The following is a 21380-nucleotide window of genomic DNA, read 5'->3' as shown; positions in this document are numbered from 1 at the left end:
TTACTTTACAGACTTACATTTAGAGAAATGCATTAGAAATGTACAATTGAGAAGGGTATAGATCGAGAGCTAAGCTTATATATATGTTGTTTTGCATCATGAGCCCAGGAACAGGATTTTAAAACGCCCAATCTACTTCTAATCACATTCAATTGGCTGTTATTTTAACGGAATCATGAATCTTGTACTTTTGTGCACTGCACAAAAACAATAAATAAAAAGCAAAATCATGAAAATATTCATATTTATTTACCTTACATCAATCCTTACATACAGTATATTACATAAGCAGTTCTTATAATTATTTAGCACCTATGATCTACAAGCGTGGCCGCTCGCACACAAAGTGGATGATTTTCGAAAAGCGTCCGTGAACTTCATAAAAATCCGGTTTACTTATAAAAAGCAAATGTTTAGCTAAAGTATATTGTCACATCATACTTTATATTTGAAATTGACAGAAAGAGACAAAACGAACTAAGCTTTAAGTACGCTTTAACATTGTTTATGAATGTACTTTGTAGAAATACAAAGCCTATTAAGTACTACATCCTATGCTGGACACTTTCATTTGTTGACGGTTCAACCCTGAATCTTGACAATATAAAAGGCATATTCACGCACCTTATTATAATAAAACATTACCTTTCCTCAATTTCATAATTGAAGTACTAAGTGCAATTTAAGGCTAAGCCATATTTGTTTTGAATAGAGAAATGTCTTTCAAGTTGGGATCATAACTAGTTTTAACATAATGACTCGATATTATGGCTTCAAAGTCTAAACTGAACACAAAATTACATTTTAATTCACTAATATAAATTCAGGTATTACACAATAAACAAAAAATATTAACAATTTCAGTAAGTACATTAAGTACGCAATTTCACATTTTATCAAATAAACAATATTATACATTTGCAATTTTTACCTTTATCTCACTCAGAATGGTACCAGAAAATCAAAAATAACAGTTTTCGTGTAAATGCTAAAAAGGATTAAAATTTCCTTATACAAAATGTGTGTTATATTTTCACTATTTTTCTTAGTCTACTGTAATGTAGTATTTCTAGTGTAGTATAGTATAATGAAATCGGAGTCAATCTATCATATATCTCACTCGCTTTCAACCTTCCATGGCGACCCTGCCAGTCAGCGCAGCGACGCGAATTCCTCCATGTCAGTAGTGTACGTAACTATCACTTATAAATGTACATTTGTCCTACAACATCATATAATTCATTAAAATATTGAGTAGCACGAGACTTAGACGTTTCTTTGGCAGCACACCTGACATCTTTTGATGAGAAAAGTCAGTAACTTTGCCTTTTCATTATACCATAAATAACTGAGATTGCCAGAGCCTGTTCCTTGAAGAATACAGCCATACACGGGCACCTTACATATTACTTTACAAAATGTCAACATTTTATTTTGTCCTTCATAATATTATGATCACATCAACATGGTCCATTCATTTCACTTCGGGTATCACAGGCAAACAACACTAAATATTTGGGCAATTTCCGTTGTTGTTAAGAGACCATTCACATTTTGAACTGACGCTCAGCATTAGCGTCAGTTGAGTGTTAGCTGAAAAAAAATACTAAAAGGCTATACAACAGCTGAGAGTTCCACAGGTGGATTTTTTCATTTTTTTTATAAATTTTTGGGCAAATAATTAAAATAGTACGCAAACAACAAAGAAAACTGTCCAATTCTATCAAAAACCATTCGAGATATATAACCCTTCAACCCAGCCTGTTGAATTAGTTTCCGTCTAGCCCTATGACATCACAAAGCTACGTAAGCTTCGTCACTAATTCGCCACCAGAGTGCCAAACCGAGGCTTCCAAATGTCACGGCACATTTCACATGACGTTACGAACTTAGCACTGTCACTTCACAATGTAAATGGCGTCAGGTCAGCACAGAGCGACGTCACTAGCTGGCCGAGTTGTTGTACTGCGGGCGGCCCGCCATCTCCAGCAGGTAGCGGTCCGGGTGGTCCAGCCAGTCCGCCGCCGACAGCTTCACCTGCACACCAACAATATTGTTCAATCATCTATATATTTATTTCTATGGTTTTTTTTTTATAAAAATGTCATTGACACAAGCTTTTTATGGTTGTCAGAGATCTTATTTCATTCAACGGGTGACAAAACAAATCATCGTTGCGGAGTTTCCACGTTTGGAGCTGTTTCCGAGTGCACTATCAGGTCATGCTTTTCATAATAATGTATTGTCATCCAAACTAAACATGTGTAAAAATTTCAACTTTTTTTTTAAATTAATTTTTTTGTTTGTTATGTGTGTGTCTGTAGTTTTTTGAATAAACTTATTTCTATTCTATTCTAACTCAATCTGTTGAAGATATTGGCTTCAAAATTGACTTGTAAGATTCCGCCCGCGACTTAGTTACATTGCTGGTTAAATTAATAGTATGTAAAAAATAAAATAGAATATAATATAAACAGTGAGAGAACATACCGCTCGCTGGCGCTCGGCCTCCTTGACCTGCCACTTCTTGATCTCCAGCTGCGTCTCGCGCGACGAATGGTCACCGCAGCCCCACACCTGTGGACGGGGTACAATATTTCATTCCTACATATTTTTGTTTAGTCCACGAATCACAAGTTACTGACGAATTTCACTATACATTTGCTTCGACTACATTCAACTACAAGAACAGTTAAAATCGTGTTTTCCCAAAAATGGGCTGCATCTTCGTTAAAACAAGTTGTGTCTACGCCAGTACACCGCAACGCTAGGCACCCCTCGTGCAACAGCCAATTGCTATTGAACACGATAATTTAAATTTGATTCCTGCGCGCGCACTAATAATAATTTAGTTTTTTCATAACGCATTCCTGACATTGTATTCTAATGTACCAATTTGTGTTAACAAGGAAAAATATAATGTATTTTATGTTATCTATTAGTTTCGTAATGAACAGGTCGAACTATAAGAAAGTTTAGACTTAATTTTTTGACGACCTCGGTGGCGCAGTTGTAAAGTGCTTGAACCGAGAGGTCCTGGATTCGATCCCCTGTCATGATGGAAATTGATCTTTTTCTGATTGGCCCGGGTCTTGTGTATGTTTGTGTATTGATATATTGATGTTTATGTATATATGTATTTGTTATAAAATATAGTATCGTTGAGTTAGTATCCCATAACACAAGTCTCGAACTTACTTTGGGGCTAGCTCAATTTGTGTGATTTGTCCTAATATATTAATTAATTTTTTTCTATCGAAGTATTGATGTCGGTGCGGTGTACCTCGACGGCCTTCAGTTCGTAGGGCACCCCCTGGAAGGCGAGGCTGTCGAAGCCCGCGTCCACACTGAGCCGCGGCGCGCGCGCGTCGGCGCCGGCGCGCAGCCCGCGCGGGTAGCCGCGGATGCTGGTGTTCAGGTACAGCATCTTCGGCGCGCGCTCTATTACGGCGAACCTGGGAAATTCACACATCACTATATACTTACCTTCAACGAAAATAAGTGGTAATGCCCCGGAAGTGGTTATAAGAGAGAACTTATTCGATCGAACCTATTTTTTTTTGACGTTAAATTGATAATAGAATAGGGCTAAATTATATCATTATTGGTTGTTTCGTTTCATATCACACAAAATGGTACGTTCAAAATATCGAAGTATAAAGTATGGTTAACAAAAGCTAGTTACGTAGGTCGTGGTGCGAGGAGCGAAGCGAAGAGCCTTAAATATTAACTAACGCTAGACTAGCTACTTTAAATATAAAATAAAATTTTAAGAACTAAATTGTTGAAGGTTGAGTTTGGACAAATAAACAAAATTCGACCTGAAAAAGTGGTAGTAAATAAGGTATAATTTTTGAATAAACGCCTTGCCTTAGATTTGTAAGCGCTACAAATACAACATGTGTACTCACGTGGGCGCCAGCTGCACGAGCGCGCAGTCGCCGGAGCCCCAGTACTGGTGCGACTCGCGCCACTCCTGCGGCGCGCACAGCGCCAGCACCAGCGGCCCGCCCGCCAGCATCACCACCGTCGGACCTCTGCACAATTATATCGATATTATGGTCTGAAATAAACGTTTACTATTATTATACCCTCCACGACAATGAGGCCGCATTTCTAGGTTTGTCCTTTCTGCCAGGGCCAGCCAGATTCACATATTAGTCATCCCTTAATAAAAATTACGATAATCTTACTTCGTCAGGGGTTAAACATTAATCCCACACTCTCACACCTCACGTGTTCCTGGTAACATGGACCACTGCCGCACACAAGCTTGTCAGGTATTGTTTGTCAGATTGACGAATGCGAGTCAAAGTGTATTGTGTCAATTTTTTTTTTACTAAATACTTTAAAAGGATACATATTGTGTACCGTTGTATTAAGCTAAATAAATAAATAAAAGAAACGTCACTGCAGGTGTGTGCACATCACCTGTACGCCAGCGTGTGGTGCAGGAAGCGGTTGGCGCCGATGCCGTGGTCCCTGGAGGAGTAGAGCGGCGTCCAGTGCGAGGGCACCGCGCACACCAGCCGCGCCAGCCACGCCGCGCTCGCCAGCCCGCCGCCCGGGGCCACTGCCGGGGGGGGGACCGATATCATATGTCCGTGTCCTGCTTAAACTATACTTGTAGAAAACAACGCTACGCTGCGCTAGGCGCGCTAGTGAATGGTGTGGCATACGACAAGGTTAATGCTCCATCCTCGCACGTAACTGTACATCACAACCACGCATCACTGTTTCTCCATCGTTGTAGCTAACTAGTAACCGCACGTGCGCATCTGAGCCCCACCTCAGCGCCACAACTTATGTTACGGTAGTGGGGAATTATATAGAAATATAATAATTACCGTAGAAAGTTTGAACGATTATTGAAATTGGTACAAGTGAAATCTTGTGAAACCTGAAGCAGCCTGGCAGCACAACTTACCAGTGGGGGCGGTGGGCCTGCTGTAGAGGGGCGGGGCGGCGCCGGCCAGCAGCCAGGCGGCGGACAGCGGCAGCAGCGCGGACGCGGCCTGCCACGGCGAGCGCGACAGCACCGGCGTTGCCAGCTCCAGCCCCGCGCCGTCGCCGCTCGACTCCACGTGCGCCTCGATGTCGCGGTGACGGGTCGCCAGCATGTGCACGCAGTATCTATCGATAAACGCCCTTCTTGTAACCGCTTCTCAACTTATATAAATGAAACTGGACAATCTTACCTATAAACTTGAATATTTATTTATTTATTATCATTTTCCACGTGTTATTTCAGGCTTAATCTAATACGACTACGCTATGCACTATACGCTACGCACTACGCTATACAGTATGAGGAATATCCAGTAATGCCATAACTGTAAATTTCCCCAAGTTCATCAACATCTGACTTCTGACATATGGAATTCAGAGCTCTGGCCACAGGAGCAAAATATTTTTTTTCACGAACCTACGTTAACAGCTAGCCATTCGGCGACATAAAATTATCTAGTGTTGCCGCTCGACAGAGAACTAGTGATATTGTTTTTAAAGATTATCAATAATTTGAGAAAAAAAAACAATAGTATCGATAGCTATTTTTAGTTTTTCATACTGTGAGTTTTGGTAAGTCAGTAGTTTGTAGCTTTTGAGAAATTACTATAAGTCTTAATTTTTCAATAAATGATTTAATTTTGATTTAGTGCAATACTGATAAACACAGTCATCACGGTTCTATACCATCGATAGTTCTGCAAGGCTAGACCTGACGCGTATGTAGTAAGTGAACTGGTATTTGCCCCGACTGTACACGAGCTGAATAAACGGTAATTTACGGTCAAATATTAACACCAATAATATAATTTTCGGTGACGATTTATCCTTTTTTTTTACCCACAAATTACGTCGTATAATCGACTTGTTTACATATCAATACAATCAAAACATGTAAAATCAATAAATGTTATCTACGTTAAGAAATGCGATTACAATTGATTGATTGATTGGCGCAACACTCGTCTACAAATAATCTGCAGCGACAGGTAGATAAACGTCATAATTAATACTTCGATAAAGTGTATTATCACAATCGGTCACGGGCAGGATGTTTCCATTAATTTAATTATCGCCACAAATTACTTTTTCTAATTATCAAAAATAGGGAAATTTAGGAATTTTTACGTTATAAACGGTAATGCACTTTCTGAAAAAAAAAAAAACTATTGTTTTTGATATATACCAACCATATCTAGCAAACTTTTGTTTTCTTTATTTACCCGCAGTGTTGCATCTGATCTTGAGTTGTGCTAAGTCTTGAATGTTTACTTGGGATTTTATAAAATCACATTTTATTTCAGGTTTCGTTTTGTCGACACACCAAGTTTCATATAAAATAATAATAAGTTTACAACAAAAGATTACGGTCATTGAAAAATGAACCTTAAAGCGTCTTGTGTACACATACTTTACATTGACAAGACGAGAGTTGACAGCGAGCAGTCCGATTTCGTTGTCAACTAACGGGCCGGCCCGGCTTCGCTCGGGTTCAAACGATAGTAAATTATAGCGCTAAACCTTTTGAAACACTATTTATTAAAAAATATCGCATCAAAATCTGTTGCGTAGTTATAAAGATCGAGAGACGATACATAGGGACAAACAGATATAGTTATAAGTAGTGGATGCTTTAAAGTTCACTTTTCAGTGGACGTGACGTTGCCGGGTGGGAGCGGTGCGGTAGAAGTGACGACAATAACAACCACTTACCTATGTACAGGGAATATAAGCCTAGGACAGTGTTCCTCCAGCCAGCGAACCACGAAGCCTACGCTGTGGCTGTCCTTGTTGTTGAAGCAGCCGTTCACAACTGCTGATAACGTCTTGTGGATCTGTGGGCAATATGGTTATATATTTTTATACAATTTTATGTCATAATTTAACATGGCATACTTTTACTTATATTTACCATAAGCATAACAATTTTTAAGTATAATATTCTAAAGCATATTGGCGGCTTATGTGTGGCCCGAGGGCCGCCCCGCCGAACTCCAACCTACTGCTACACTATAGCTTTATGCAAATCAAAATTATGGTAAAATACATTAGCCTAAACTATAATTATGCTCATTGAAAAGGTATGGTAAAAAACAAGTGTCAAAATATTATTATGTCAAAAAAAATGCCTAACTCGTTATGATAAATTAAATTAGGATAAAAAAAATATGCGAAAAAAGGTATCCCGGGCAAAAATGCTACCGGTAGTATACACTTTATGCTGTTATGACTTTGCTTTTGTGGCGTGTGCTTCCGCCATAGAATAGAACCACAGCATATCCTCCTGTGTATGTCGTTCGAGGCGCTTAAGGAACGCATATACTATCTGAAAGGCAACGCGATATTGTATTTGTATAAATGCGTGAGCCGTGTGGTTCCGAACTAGAATAGGAACGAACTAAATATTATCCCGCGGAGTCTTACCATGAGACAGGTCTGCGGGCCCTCCGGGTAGTGGTCCATGGACAGCTTGTAGCTGGTGTACAGCAGGCTGCGCAGCCCCTCGGGGGTCACCGTGTTGTCGTCCGTGTCCGAGCTGAACATCCTGCAAATAATACCTCTGCTGGGTGACTGCGAAACTGGAAATAAGCCTCTTATTCATAAAACATTTAAAAGCATATTTTAACCTAAAATATATATTTATCACTATTGCTTTAAAGTATTTGACATTGACAGAACGAGACAAAACATACTTTAGCTTACAACATGTCTTTGATCAAGATTTTATAAAAGTTATGATCTGTGATGAATAAGCATATAAACAAGTAAATATGTTCAATATAATGGCAGATTTTACATCAGGCATTTGAATTTTATGTAGCATACTACAACACGAGCTTTACTTGACATAAGTGTCTAAGATGATGGAGTCGTCGAGCATGGCCAGGATCTTCTCGCAGTGCAGCTTGAAGGTGGAGAGCGGAATGTGCTGGTTCTTGCACTTGCCGGTCCGGTGGATGTACTTGTAGAACTGCTTCGCCAGCTCCGGGTACATCGGGAACAGGTACTTCTGCGGGGGCAAACCATTTATTCTGAGAGTATATCGTCACAGGCGATTTCAAGGCAAATTTCTAAATTATACAACAGTAGATATTGCACGCTGCTCTGCCAGCGGTAGCTTATGTTTGACCGCGGCTCATTAACTATATCTTTATCAAATTTCATCAAAATCAGATCTGCGGTTTAGCCATGAAAGCGTGATAGACAGGACTTTCACAATTTTGTCATTAAGAATGTAAATAAGTGGATGTCTCAAAGCGTATCAAAGTACTAGCATTACAGAATAGAATACAAGCATTAAAAAAGAAAAGAACTATTTTAGGGGTCAAACTTGACCTGTTTCGCCATTTGCGGGTCAGCAGCAGATCATGACATTAAATGAGGATAAGGAGCAGTGTTATTTATTTTCGACTATCACTTGTGTTATTCAGGTTTAAAACCTAGCAATATGGTAAATATTAGTTGTTTAAGGGCACTTACTGTGAAAGACTTCTCTGTGACGCCATTGATGCCGTCTTCCTTTTGAGATCTCTGTACGAGCAACTGTGGACAATGGACAGCGGACATCAGTATAACATAGTTACACTACTAACTAACACGACAGGAAAGTGTGGATCTTATTAATTGAGGTTATCTATTCTACTAAATCTCCTGAAACAGGTTTGTGTTGTGTTAAATTGCGTTATTCCGAATAACATAGATATGATCGGAAGGAAGATACAAGATAGCATAAAATGAAAAATCACCATGCATGAATATATAAGACGCGGTAATAGCGGCTTATTTATAATCAAATTGGAGTGGTTTGATGTGCTGTTGACTGTATTAGAGACATACTAATAGTATTTTATCTACGTTTGTTGAAATTCGCACAACAGATATAAACAGTATCTAACCATATTAGATAATGTGCGAGTCATGTTCTTAGAAATTTTGTTGTTTTTTTTACTAGGTATTTCACGAATCAATGCGGCTATACCTATATACTGCGCCTACGCAGTCACACCAATTTATTGTTTATTTAACTGTCAAGGCCGCGAAAAAGGAAAACATAGCAGTGATTACGACGTAAATGAAAACAAACGGTCTTACTACACAATAACCAAAGCTAACACTTTATAACATTATCTACCCAGAATAGTGACTTCTTAAATTGTTTCTTCAGACTCTTAGGAGTTTTCCTACTTTTATTTCCTCTTGTTTAACGCAAGACAAAAAAAAAATAGGAAAACTCCGATTTACGCACGCATTCGCAAAAAAGTGTGTATCTGCACAGCGCAGAGTTCAGTTGAGGAAGGGATGTGGGGGGCTACCACAGATATAAAACACGTAGCAAGTTCTCTTTTTTTTACACGATATGGGAAAATGCGTATACATATGTTTGTGGATTACGATGTGTACGATTCGTGGTAGGCCTTATTGGTAGTAGAAGCGAAAAGACATTAGGAATTTCAGAAGCAGTGGACACAACATTATACTGAGACATGAACAGTCAAATAAATCATAACATTGTCATAAATATGGCCAAGTAAAGAGCCCATTCTTCTTTGTGGAATTCAACGTTCGTGGAATCAACATTACTGGAATACAACATAATGGTCCGGATGATTCTGAATGGGATGTGTCTATGAACGGGCATTGATAATCTAAATCTGTGAGCTGTGTAAATGTCAGATAAGAACAGCTATCAGATTATGTGGCATTACGTCGATATCACACTCCACAGTGTCAACGGTGGAGGTTTACCTTACAGCGCCTTTTATGGCTGGATGGAGCGACTCGCAGCTCAAACGTTGTGATCTTATGAGATGTGTTTATGAGGAAGTATAGTTTTATAACGTTGGTCTACGATTCTAGAGAGAAACATAAGTAACTCGAATCTAGAATCCAGAAACTACATTTAACACATAAGCAATGTCTCTTCTACATAAAAATAATTAAGAGTTTTCATTCATTTTAAATGTAAATACTAGTTATACTTATATCCGAGGAAATTTCTACCGGAAATTGGCAACATACTTTATAGAAACTTTAAAAATAAATCTTTTATTATTTCTTTGCAAATTTCGATACAAACAGCGAAGTTTTGTAGTATTCAACTTACATTTTTGGAGCAAAAATTCCAAAAAGACATCCGTAATCAATAAAGAAACACACCGAACATTTTACAACACACTATTATAATATTGTCGATGTAAACATAAATTTTCGTAACAGTATCTCCGACAATTTGTCTAAATCTTCTCGCATTTCACACAGTGTCAGGTCGTCTAAAGTTCTTGTCAAACTGAGTTAATTAATGCTGAAGACGTAAGGCAATGTTAAGGACGATCAATCATAAGGAGACAGTCAGAATACGGCGAGGAACTTGTGACCGGTACTGACAAATATTAGTTATTTTCCTAAGATCACGTGGAGATAAAATGTGACGAAGTTTATTATATTAATAGAGTTACCCATAAGACGGGACCCATGAGTTTGTTTGTAAAGGAGTGATCTCAAATAGTTACGTATGGTATGACTGAAGATTTCATTCTTGTATGAAAGAGAGCGATCAACGTTTGACTAATTTTGTTTGTTAAAGAGTGTTCTGTTTGTTAATCGATCAATAGAAGAATTAAATACTTACAGATCTGTATATTAGGATGGAATCATGTTCCAATTACATTGATATACTGTGATATAAAATAAATTTCTAGATCTCAGTCTCTACCTTGTGAATAAAAAGTTCATATTTACATATTTCTATTAAAATATCTAACAAATAGTACACTATCATTATTTGAGATATAGTAAAAAATACTGCCACTAAAATATCTAAGTTAAAAACCGATTTCTGATAGACTGCAAGAATACAATATAGTATAGTATTCACAATAATAAAACACGCATATAGGTGTAAGATAGAGCTATGGTATAAGGTAATTTTCAACTAGGATTAAGTTCCTTTTTTCAAATGACAATAACAATAATTTGGCACTCACCAAAACAAAAACTGTTCTAAATATTAAACAATAAATAAAATATGATTACTCAGACAAGCATTCTATGAACGAACAGACCTTGCAAGTAGGTTTAGCCGTGGTCTTCTTCTTGAGCCTGCTGACCTGGATACCCACGATGGTAAGGTGGAGTGAAGCTCGTGCTGGCTCCCGCCGGTCCATTGTGCTCATGGTATAGAGGAAAATGGTGCAGTTTTATAACCGTGTTGAAAGCTGAACAGCTTGTCCTAATTTTTTAGTTGTCACAACATAAATTATGATAGATATAGCCTTTTAGTCATAATGTCACTTCAATACACGAGAAAATTGGCGCAGTCGGCAGGCACTTACAAGTAGTCTCTGGCTGACATTCAACTTTTTTATTTTGGTACATATTAATTCAATTCCAATTACTAATAAACTTGTTCATATAACATCACTAAAATGTTTTTGTTTAATTTTGAAGACATAAAATCACATAAGGTGATTTCTGGCTTTAAAAAAATATTCTTGCATCAGGAACCACACGTCTTTTGATGTAATTAGTCTTCTTTCTTCTTAGAAGGCAAATTACACAAAATGGCTTCTTTATGATACTTTTATAACGACGATTATTGCTTCTCAGATGACCTTCTCTGCAATCCTTAATCCTTTGCAAGCCTATAGTTATCATAAAATTAATGTTCGTTATTAATATCCCCCGAGCTCACTGTGACTGCAGCTACAGCTGTAGATCAAGTCTTCGTTTTCTGACACGAAACACGTCAAAAAAATTAAGATATTTAGTCTATCATCACTTTAAAGTTATCGTTAACACAAGCACTCATATTTCTTGCAAAATATCTTCAATATTGACGAAACTGTCTCATGTACCGAGATGACTTAACTTGGAGTGCGACAATCGCAGAATGAGCGATAGATTGGAACTGTTTAGATTAGTATGGATTGGATTGTGTATCAGTACTGATTCCTGATAACTAAGCTGACTATAAAGAAGTTTATACAAGGGTGTATACAATAAACAATATTATACAAGGTGTTATAAAATACCTATATACTAGGTACATACGACGAACTCTGTGGCATAATCATCAAGCCGTACTGTTACACTGGAGGTTCTGGGAAAATTGGAAAATTATCTTTTGAGATTGACTTGCGTCTTAGATGTACAAGGGTCAATCAACTTTTTTTTGGACGAAACAACCAAAACGCATCAAATATTATTTTTCTTTTAAATCCATTTTCTTTGTTGAAATCAATTAAAAAATATACCTAACTTTTCAATGCTATACCTTGCAGCGAAGTAAATACTAAATAAATATTGTTTTCTAGGTATAAATAAACGATCTCCTCGAATTATGTCCATTGGCTAACCACTTTTAAAATAAAAATATTGTTCTGTATTAATGTTCGTATGTTAAACATTTTGCATGTGATATATTAACTGTACCTTAAAACAACTTGTAACGAAACAATATAGTGAAAAAACTTATTATATTTTTTAGAAATTGTTATTGTAGTGTCTCTTGGGTAACTCAGAACATAAAACGAGTTATTTTTTAAAATTATTTTCTTGTCTATTGTTGTACTTCGAAAAAAATATTTATACCTTATTCGTCGCTTTATAAATAATTGCTATTTATTAAAAGAAAAATATATTTTAGTTATAATATGAACTAAATTCCAAATTTTCTACTAAAAAAATTAGGGACACTTGGTGGCCCAAGAGACTAATTGAGTAACTCAAGAGACAAAACAGCAACGTTTTTTTGGCAATTGTTCAGTGACTAATTCTATATCTTCTACGGAAATCATAAAAAGTTTAATTTTACTTTGGCCATTTAATGAAAACAACAACTTTTCAGCGTTGGGAACATCTTTACCGGCAGCCACCATGTTATCGGCGGTTCTTTTTAAAAATCCTCTTATGGAAAGGGCCGTCTGTGAAGAAATGAATGGTGTTAATTTTTGGGTATTTGTACCGAATCTCAATTAATACTGGCTTTAAGTGTGCCCAGATAGCCGCTGGGTGATAATTCGTGCATGATGATATAGTGCAAAAAGATTCTGCTTGAACCTTGCCGTTACTGTCGAGAACATAACCTACAACCGTATGAAGTGAGACTTGTTCCCTTGATCCATCAAAATGATGGCCTTGCACTTCTTCATGATGTTTCCCGTTATAATTTTCGCTAAAATCAACCACAAGAACCACTTCGGTTTTTTTGATATTATCGACAGCTTGTCTGAAACAACGGTATTGCATTTTCATATTGAAAACATGCTTTTTCAATACTTTTATTTCTTTGTTAAATACTTCCATCAATTGTTCTACAGTCTCTTTCTTAGTTTCCTTGACATTCTTCACGGCTTTCATAGATTTTCCTTCTTTTTCATAAACCTCTTCTCGTCTTCCCCATTCAGCCTAGGAAATTTCTTCTCTATTTCTTTTCATGTCCTGAATTATTTTCTTTTCATAGGAATCTTCGCAAATTCCATATATACATGCCATTCTTTCTGGATCTCAAACTCTAGAGACTGGTAGTTTGTAACTGTTTCTTTTCTTCCTGCTGTATAGCTCTTGAGATATCGTCTCTTTTGTAAAAGTCCTGGATTTTTTCCCGGCGTTTTTTTTAACGCCGTTCCACTTGGTCTCAAATTGGTCATTGTTCACATCATTTTATTGATGAGCCTAAAGCATCTATCTCTTTTGAGCAGTTTTTGATTTTTCAATTTTGTCAAAAACACTTTTAATTATAATTTTTTCTTTTCTTTGTTTTAGTAACTTATATCTTTCTTTTATTGCATTGCCCAATGTTTTTTGCGTATCTGTGCTGTTTCTTTTTATACTTCTCATATTTTTTCCTCAGATTTTCGTTTTCTAATTTAAGCTTCTGATTTTCTTTGTATAATTTTAATCGATCTCTTCTTATTTTCTTTCATCCTCTCAATGATGCAGGAGAATCACATGGAAGTGGTCGCTGAGGCTCTGGATTGTTGTTGTCTGCTATTGGGCCATTTTCGTCTGCGACTTGCGCTATTAATCTCCAAATCTCTCTCGCGATTTGTTTTTCCTTAGGTGTCAGATTTTTAACAGGACCTTGTTTTAACTTTTCCTTAAAAATTCTTTGTTTTCAAAGAAAAATAATCATTAATAATTTTGTTTTACGAATCAGTAAAGACTGATTTCTAAAACAAAATTATTAATGAGTACATGCACAACTCATTTATGTATGCACACGACATTTTCTTAAACAAACATTGCTTAACTTAATACTTACAATAATAAAAATTTAGTCATTATTTGTTAGTAAAAAATCACATGAGAAATGCGTTAAAAGAAACAAAAGTAATCAAAAGTATCTTGGGTAACCAAAAAAGTCTCTTGGGTCACCGCTCGAGTGACTCAGTGGACGGGTTACCCAGTAGACATTTGGCGCTAAATTAGACAAAATATACAGAAATTTGGAGACATGTACAAAAATAAACAACTCGCTATAATTTCAGACCTTGTAGCCTTGAACTTAAGGATAAATTACCAAAAAATATACAAAACTTACGTGTTTTTGAGCGGTCTCCCAGCAGACACACAATAAATACAACTGCACCTCAACTCGGCCGCGGACGAAATGGCCGAGTGAAATGAATGTCACGGCAACCTTGGAGTTGATCGTATGATACTTAGAACGTTTCCTGATTGCTCGAGCTTACTTCTATCGCAGTCTCATTTACACTCACCTACATTTTAGGTGGTTAGCCAACGGACTCTCAATTGTTAAAATTTCTGGGGACACAGTTGGTCGTGCAAATATTTTGCAAAATTGTCAATTTCTCTGCAAATTTTTAATAAACTAAATTACATAGTAGTTACTCAGTGATATTCTCCTTTATTTACTTATATTTATTTAGAGCTCTACATTGCTATTTTTGTGGCGAAGTGTGACAACAATTAAGCGTCGTACGTTAGGGACATTGCCGATTTGTATGGGAAGTAAGTTTTTGTCCCCTGCGTAACCGCTTTTTTTCTAAATTATATTAATAATATGCCTTTACTGATATGTCAGTGTTATTAGCAATTAATCTAAATGAGTTATTAATTAATTAAAATTATAAAATGATTACGATTCTCGAGTTGGCACTCACATATCTGTTGGGGACAGCCTTTGACCAAAAAAAAGTTGATTGACCCACAAACATCTTATCTATACATGTGTGTATTTGTTATAAAATATAGGTAGTATATTTGAGTTAGTATCCCATAATACAAGTCTCGAAGTTACCTTTGGTTACCTCAATCTGTGTGTGATACCTTGGGTAAATCCTTTCTTTGAAGTTTAAAAGTTTAAAGTTAAAAGTAATCGACAGTCGCGTCCACTGTAATCCTCCTTACGAGCACTCTTTTTAGAAGTTATAACTTCTAACATAGCATAAACTATATATACCCAAGGTATTTGAGTATTTCGTACTCTTCGTAGGTATGTATAGGTATTTGTAACACTCTGTATAACCAACGTAAGTTACGCTGGGAACCGTAACACTTTGCCTCTTTTGTCCGACACAGATTGTACTGTTGTAAAACCAATCTAGATTTTACTAACATCCGGTGCAGAAAATTCTCGTGAGGAAACCTGCTCACTGGTGCAGCTCAACATTGTATTACACTGACGCGTTACCTGACGATCGTTTGCTAAATGTCTATGAGAGGCCTGCGGTGAAGTTAATTGCGCTTCTAGTTTACCTGCGCTTTGAAGTCGGCGGTAGACTGTGTAAATCAATAAGTGTCTTAAGAAGTCCTATATCACCTTAAGAATTTTAATTTGCATTAGTAGACGTGACAATACCCGACACCAGTGCGTCTAGCGCCGCTTCTTGACCTGCGCTTTGGAAATCGGCAGTAGACTTAGCTTATCTAAATTGTTGACGTCAATAACACTATCTATAAATAATGAATTGGAATTATGTACAAATGTCCGAATTTTTAATAGCTGCAGAGGTAAATTTCGGGATGAAAATTAATCAGCGTCCTTGGTTTCGGTCTACCCGCTGCCGCCGCGTCTGGGCCTTGGACAGAACTCGAAATAAGCGCCAAAGAATAAGAATCACCGAGAGTCCGCTGTTGAAAAAATATAACGACACCTAAAGAGCGTTGATATCAATATTATTAATATCTCGACATGGATTCCTTTTCGGTATTTTGAGATATACCTATTTTTTTTTATTATAAGTAGTAGAATCACCTACTGGAAATTTTCGTGTGACATCAACTTAATGATATCAACATAATAATGCATGTAATTGCATGTGAAACTTATAACTTGATAAATAACTTTGATTACGATCTTTCTAACAATTTATACATAACGCTAAATTCAAACTAATGCGGTTTTTTATAACTTCCATCTTTTTTTAGGTTTGTAAGTCGAAATGCAGAAGAAAACGTGGTAAATGTCCGAAAAACGCTCGTATGCAAAATATAAAGAGAAAAGCATGGCACGAAGTCAGGTGTATGAGGGAACTACGTGAAGACGAAACTTTCTTTGTGGACCAATATTTCATACCAACACTAAATTAATTTACACAATACAAAGATGAGAATTAATATATTCCGCTGAGAAAGTTTGGACACCTTTTTAGAGTATTATTTAAACAGTCGAAACGTGTTAATAATCTAGCCATTATAAAACATTTTAATATTAGGGCGAAATCGATGTTTTGCTCTATAGAGATTTTTCATTTAAAAATCTTATTGATGTGGACTATCATTAACATTACGTGAACTGTATACTGTCTGTGTGTATACTGACACAACAGTAAATGTAATCCCACTACTGATTCAGGTGTATTTGTTTGTGTCATCAGCTGACTCCGTGATTTGACTAGTTTTTGCTAACAGCTGATTATCTAAATTATTTCTTAAGCCGGCTATTTACAATCAGTCTCAGACAGATACGAAGGTACATTGCGTAGTTTTTTATTGCAAGAAAAATCCAGCAGTGTATACCTACCGCCAACGCTCGGCTTCGGCGAACTGTCTGCCGATAGTGTTGTTAAATATCCCCATGGAAACTTCTGTAACGCACACCACTAACACCAATTACTTAATTTTTTTTCAGGACAAGGAGATGAAATGTCTTAATTTGGTTTAAGTTCTACACACACCTAGTCAAGGTGTGTGTAGAACATCATAAATTTGGGGAGTACATAAAACTTTAATGAGGCCATAAACAAATAAACAATACACAATGAAGCCATCGAAGTGGCTCGGTTCTGGCAGGAATATATTCAGGTAGCACCCAATAGAGCGTTAATTTGCCATCGACACGCAGAGAAGAAGATACCAAAACACAATTTGAATTTTATAGGTACTATGTGTTACAAAAGAAAGTTTCTTCCATGAGGGCAGTGACACTAAGGCGTGTGCACAAGAAAGACAACAAAAAAACTTCATTTGTTAGCATTCTGCACCAAATTGTACTAATATCGTGTTATATCTGTCTGAATCACGGGACACGCCACGCGAAGCGCTAATTGACGCCACGAGCGCTGACGCCAAGTTGGTGGTTGCACGCTGAAATGTGTCTTGAGATAATAGACTGTTTATCTGGATGTCCATTGATAAATTTCATCCTGTCTTTCTGGTTGTTATTGTTAACACTGGTGTTAAATTTTATCCAACTGTGTTTGTCCCTTTTCCACATCTAAACCGAGTATTGATTGAAGTGACTTGTGGAGACAGTTGGGAGAGCTGGAGAGTGACATATAGGCATCCGCGTAACAGCTACTCAATAAATAACATTTTTTTTTGTTAATTAATAATAATTAAAGTCATTTAAATCAAAGACGTAAAAGAAATAAGTAGTTAATATCTTTTTGCTTAGTTTTCTATTTGTAAGGTTTATATTAATACTGTTGTATTGTGTACTTACGTAAATAAATAAAATTAATGAAGTTGTACTAGCTCCGCCGGGTGAATTTCAGAATGAAAATTACTTGAGGTTTAATAACTAGAGTCCATCATAGAAAAAATATAATGACAACAGTGCTGATGCCAATATTAATCTAGTCATGATATAAAGAATGTGTTTAACACTATAACTTTTTCTGAAAGCTTGAATCTCAGTATATCATAATCCCTCTTAAAAACAATCTCTCTTAGTGTGAAAAATAGTATTTATTTTGTTCCATTCTAACAATGTTTTTTTTATAATGTAACAATGATTTAGCCTTGACTAAAGACAAAATCTTTTTAATCATTGCCAAGGTTAAATAAATTGAAATGACTTTAATAGTTCAGAATATCAACCAATTCTATAATCTATGCTTTCACATATATTCTAATAGAGATGAAATGAGAATTTTCACAACATTAATTGGCTGAATTTGAACTTGAAAACAGAAGGAAATTTTAGTTCATTTACAGGTTTATTTTATACTAACCATAATGGTGAGAATGTAGACAATGTTATCTCAAGTTCGGTGAAGCAAATAAATGGTATGCTGTTTCAAGTTTAATGGTGCCATTGATGGACACATGAATCACTGATAAGAGAAGAAATGAAAAACAAAATATTCAGTCCATGTTTAGCCTGAATTGAAAAGTTCTTTTTGAAATAAGTTTGTTGTTTGTATCATTCAATCATTCAATGATTCCCAATAAAACTAAGTTTCTAAAAATGTTAACAACACTTATATGTAGTTTTATGAAATGAATAAATAGGTGCATACTTAATAGAAGTCTGGTATATGAGAGCAGATAATAATAATCTTAGAGCTAATAAAGACATTCACATGTTATCTTTGAGAAATATGACTCCTTACTTATCCTTATGTAAAGTGGAGTGATCTCATATCAAGTTTCCTTCAAAGAAAACGTAACATGTAGTTTTATTACACATGACAAAATGCAAAATTTGAGAAAACAAATATGTAGGTACTATTAAATGTAAATGATTTCCTTTATGTCTTCGGCGCTTGTTGGCAGTATACAGTTCAACAAATCGATTTAAGACCTCGTTAAAAAGGCTATCGCGGCCAAAACAAACCGTCGACCAGGAAACATGACAGGTAACCCTGACGACGACCTTGCTCATTAGCGCGCCAACTTACCTTGGCTAGCTTTTCCACGGGAACCATTGACGGGGGAGGCTTGTCTGACTTCTCCAGCCCTTGCAGGTCGCCACCGGAGCCCGAGCGAGACCCGGAGCCCCGATGAGAGCCCCCTCGTGGAGTACTTGCACCGCTACCACTATTTGTTTTCACGACACTCTCTTTCTCGTGGCTATGATGGTTCCCCATGATTTACTCTCGTACCACGAAATTAACTAAATAATTACGTCAGTCTCATGCAAAAATACACTTAACAAACCGTATGGTAAAAAATAGTAGAACGTAGAAGTAGAAATCTAGATGTCAATTCAATCGTCATGTCAAAAAAGCAAAAAACTCGCACGCATAGTTTTGACTTTTGACGTCACTCACGGACAGTGTTACCATGGAAAGATTGTTATTCCGCTCAAGTTACTATTGTAAAATATAACATATATTTTACTCCACTCCTACCCATAAAAGCAGGATTATTGATTGAAATATGTTGTTGATAAAATTTCATAAAATACGATTTCTATAAATTACTTGTATAGTAGTTTGATTCGATATTCGCTATTTAACCTGTGTAGGTAGTACAAGTACAAGGCGTAAGTTTATGTAACAATGGGTTTTCGTTCTAAAATAGTAATAATTTTTTCATTTATATTAAATTAAAATGTAAAAAAAAAACTTTTAAATGTGTAAATATGTTAATATGTAAATTAAATGTTATTTAAAAAATTCATGAGTACCTCACTATATAGAATGCCATATTGAGTTATAATGATTATCCCATTTTTTTGTAATTTTGTATAACAAAGCTTTAAAAAAAGCATGTCTCAACAAAATATTCTCCCTGCTCTTATGGTAACTGGTGAATATTGGCAAGTCGTATAATCAACTGTCACTTTACATTTGACACTGACAGTGACAGTCAAATCATCAAAGCCTTTTCCATTGCGATTGATATTTTTCAAAGTTCGAAACGAAGGACTACGGTTAGGTATACATAATCAGCACCATGGAATTAGTAGATACTCCGTAGTACCTACTAATTCCATGATTAGTATTTGTGGTGTGGTACATTGTGGTGTTGAAAACCTTGAACCACCCATTTTATTAATAATATGCAAACCAATCCTTACAGAGCAGTATGGACTTTGAAACAATCTTGAAGTGCCTAGACAACTGTAAGAGCAAAGTTAAAGTTCTGTTCATAGTATTGATTGCTCAATATAAGTATGTAGGTACTTAATTAAAACTTTATACAACTTCTAAATGTGATCCTCAGATAATACCAAAATATCATCAGAGGGTCACATGCCTGCTGGCCCACATCGTAGGTTCTTTTTTTATATCTATCATCTATAACTATTTAAATACCTAAACATATTTCTATATGTATCTGTAAGTACCTATAGGTATATAGGATGCACCCGATACAACCATTCGCGAGTCTACCTATTTCTTCTATCAGTATGTTACTTTAGTTGGTAAAAACTCCGCATACCTAACATTGAAATCAAATTATGCATCTCTTCGAATTTTCGCTGTTACTTTACAAAGAGGCAAGTATGTAAAACATTCTCAACATGCTTAATGAATTAAGATTCATTTGATCTTTTTGACTTTTGGGTTCTGTAAACGTAACCTACCTACTTAGTCTACCTTTTTTACCCCCAACGCAAACATAGGGGTACCTACTTATAACAATTTACGTAGTGTGCATAATTGTCTGTGAGATTGGAATAAAATGGCTTGTGATGGGTAATGACCTTAACTACCCTTTTTTTACATCTAGGCACTTAGAAGCTTACATTACATTAGTCTAGAATAATGATCTGTGTTAATCATTAGGTATTAAGGTGTAGTAAAAAACCGGTTATTATGCAGGTATTCTGCTTAAGTATATAAATTACTAAATGTTGCCCGGGGCTTCGCTCCCGTGGGAATTTTGAGATAAAATATAGCCGATAGCAATCTTGGGTAATATATCTTTCTAATGGTGAAATAATTTTTCAAATCGGTTCGGCAGTTTCGGACATTACCTCAACATACAAACTCACAAACGCTTACCTATACTCTCTGTATAGACAGGTAGTAACATTCAGCCATGAAAAATGTTCAGTAGGGTACAAGAGCTGATACAGAATAAGCCTATTTAGAATACCTACACCATGCAAATGTACTATTCTATTCTACCCTGAAGGGGGTGAAAGGGATGAAAAACTTTTATATGAAAGTTCTACACCGTTGAAGTCAGTGACATGAAAATTTGGATTTTGGTTGTTTACAACAAATTAATAA

At 36.2% G+C, this 21380-nt stretch overlaps 1 protein-coding gene across 3 annotated transcripts; it reads right to left on the bottom strand.

Annotated features, from left to right (window-relative positions):
* Window positions 1-227: 227 nt before the first annotated feature.
* On the bottom strand, window positions 228-19434 carry LOC128679521 (uncharacterized protein). 3 transcript variants are annotated; one of them, XM_053761821.2, is made up of 11 exons: window positions 19095-19434; window positions 8488-8550; window positions 7851-8017; window positions 7432-7552; window positions 6721-6842; window positions 4928-5133; window positions 4432-4609; window positions 3912-4037; window positions 3284-3455; window positions 2491-2577; window positions 228-2037 (listed from the first exon to the last, which is right to left on the bottom strand). In XM_053761821.2, exons 1-11 carry the CDS (start codon window positions 19281-19283, stop codon window positions 1945-1947), a joined length of 1524 nt encoding a protein of 507 aa, XP_053617796.1. In that variant the 5' UTR covers window positions 19284-19434; the 3' UTR covers window positions 228-1944. The 3 variants fall into 3 exon arrangements, with proteins under 3 accessions (XP_053617796.1, XP_053617797.1, XP_053617798.1); XM_053761822.2 differs by having other exon boundaries at window positions 4432-4573; window positions 19095-19431; XM_053761823.2 differs by lacking the exon at window positions 19095-19434 and adding an exon at window positions 11070-11913.
* Between the last annotated feature and the right edge of the window lie 1946 nt (window positions 19435-21380).

Source organism: Plodia interpunctella, chromosome 21 (genome assembly GCF_027563975.2).
Source record: "Plodia interpunctella isolate USDA-ARS_2022_Savannah chromosome 21, ilPloInte3.2, whole genome shotgun sequence".
Lineage (NCBI taxonomy): Eukaryota > Metazoa > Arthropoda > Insecta > Lepidoptera > Pyralidae > Plodia > Plodia interpunctella.
This window is presented reverse-complemented; position numbering and strand designations above follow the sequence as displayed.